The following is a 1,560-nucleotide window of genomic DNA, read 5'->3' as shown; positions in this document are numbered from 1 at the left end:
TGAAATTACAAGTCAATAAACAGATGTAAGACAGAAGACCAATTGAAATTATGTAAATATTAAGATGACACCATTAATAAGAGTTACATTTCAAATAAATATTGAATATTAAATTAAAAATTTTAATATTATATACATATTAAAATTAATAATAATAATAATGAAAATATTGAAATAAATACATAAATATAAATAAATAATTCATCTAACAGTACAGTACTATAGTGAGTAGAAAAAAAGTGTTGTAATAGAGAATGTATATAGAAATAGAAACTAAATATTTTCCAAATGAAAATAAATAAAAATTTTATAAAAAATGTTAAAAAATGTAATAATGATTTATTTTATTTTAATAGCAATATTTGAACTTGCATTTAAACTTACATTTCTTACAAAACAGATAAATAAATAGCACACATAAGAGTGAAATAATCTTTCTTTCATAGAAAACAGAGAACATTCTAGTAGCCCAGGTGTTTTGAAGACTCAGACCTTTCCGATACGTTTGCCCTCCACCTTCAGCGCCTTCATCTTGGAGAAATAATGGTAGTATGTGACGACATAAGTGATGACAGACTTCTCATCGGGATGGTCTACGCTGATATCTGCGAAAAAGACAGCGTGTTATTGTGTATTATTTCATGATGAGGTCCGGAGATGTAGAAGCACGGTGGGCTCTTACCTTCTGGGTCCAGGAGTTTGGTGAGACCCAGGTGCTGCTCCGCCAGGTTGAAGGCGTTCTGCAGGTTGTGGTGAGCGTTGGACTTCTTCAGTTTGTCGAAATCAATCAGGTCTGGCCTGGAATGCATTGAGAATGAAGCATATTAAGTTTGCGAGAAAGAAATGCATTGATGCAGGTAGACTGAAATCAGTACCTGTGTTTGTGAATGAGGGCGTTGAAAGCCATTCCATCACGCCAGCTGGTGGTGAAGTTGTGGATGTTGACGTTGGGATAGCTGTGTAACACAGAAAGAGCTGTCAGACATCAAGGACTCGAGCACGTGTGTGTCTTTATTCTGGACATCTACCCACCCTGCGGTCTTCATCTGGCACCACAGAAGCAGCGCGTCCTTGGCTGAGCGTTTCTCTTTATTGTCTTCTGTCTCAACGCTGATGTCTTGAATCTGTTACACACACGATAACACAACATAATGGATTTTTTGTGCATTATTTGTGCATTTCTTTGGCCGTAACGTCATGAAAATGTGATGTTATGTGATGTTACGTGATGCTATTAGGGCAGGGGTTTTCAAGCAACAACAATAACAACAACAGAAAAAAAAGATTTAAAAAATTGTTAAAATAAGTTTAAAAATTAAATCACATTAATAGTAAAATTTGGGTTGAATAAATATATAAATATAAATAATACATCTATCAGTACAGTACTAGAGTGAGTAGGGAAAGGTAATAGAAGCTAAATATTTTTCATGTAAAAAAATAATAAATGGATAAAAATTGTTAAAATAAATAAACAATTTTGATTAAAATTAATTATAAAAAAGTATTTATTTAAATAAATAAACACATATATAAATATAAATTTTTATTTTTTTTTTT

The 1,560-nt window shown here is 31.8% G+C and overlaps 1 protein-coding gene across 1 annotated transcript; it reads right to left on the bottom strand.

The window, feature by feature from the left end:
• Nucleotides 1–486: 486 nt before the first annotated feature.
• Nucleotides 487–1,127, bottom strand: LOC107722842 (spectrin beta chain, non-erythrocytic 1-like; the record flags this gene model as incomplete). Its single annotated transcript, XM_016531335.1, has 4 exons — nt 487–605; nt 683–798; nt 876–956; nt 1,033–1,127. Coding segments are annotated over 4 exons (411 nt in total), but the record flags the coding sequence as incomplete, so codon positions are not given.
• Nucleotides 1,128–1,560: the final 433 nt, after the last annotated feature.

This window comes from Sinocyclocheilus rhinocerous, unplaced genomic scaffold, assembly GCF_001515625.1.
Source record: "Sinocyclocheilus rhinocerous isolate Xijiao unplaced genomic scaffold, SAMN03320098_v1.1 scaffold2379, whole genome shotgun sequence".
In the NCBI taxonomy this organism is placed as follows: Eukaryota; Metazoa; Chordata; class Actinopteri; order Cypriniformes; family Cyprinidae; genus Sinocyclocheilus; species Sinocyclocheilus rhinocerous.
Note: the sequence above shows the minus strand (reverse complement) of the source record. Positions and strands in the feature narration are given on the sequence as shown.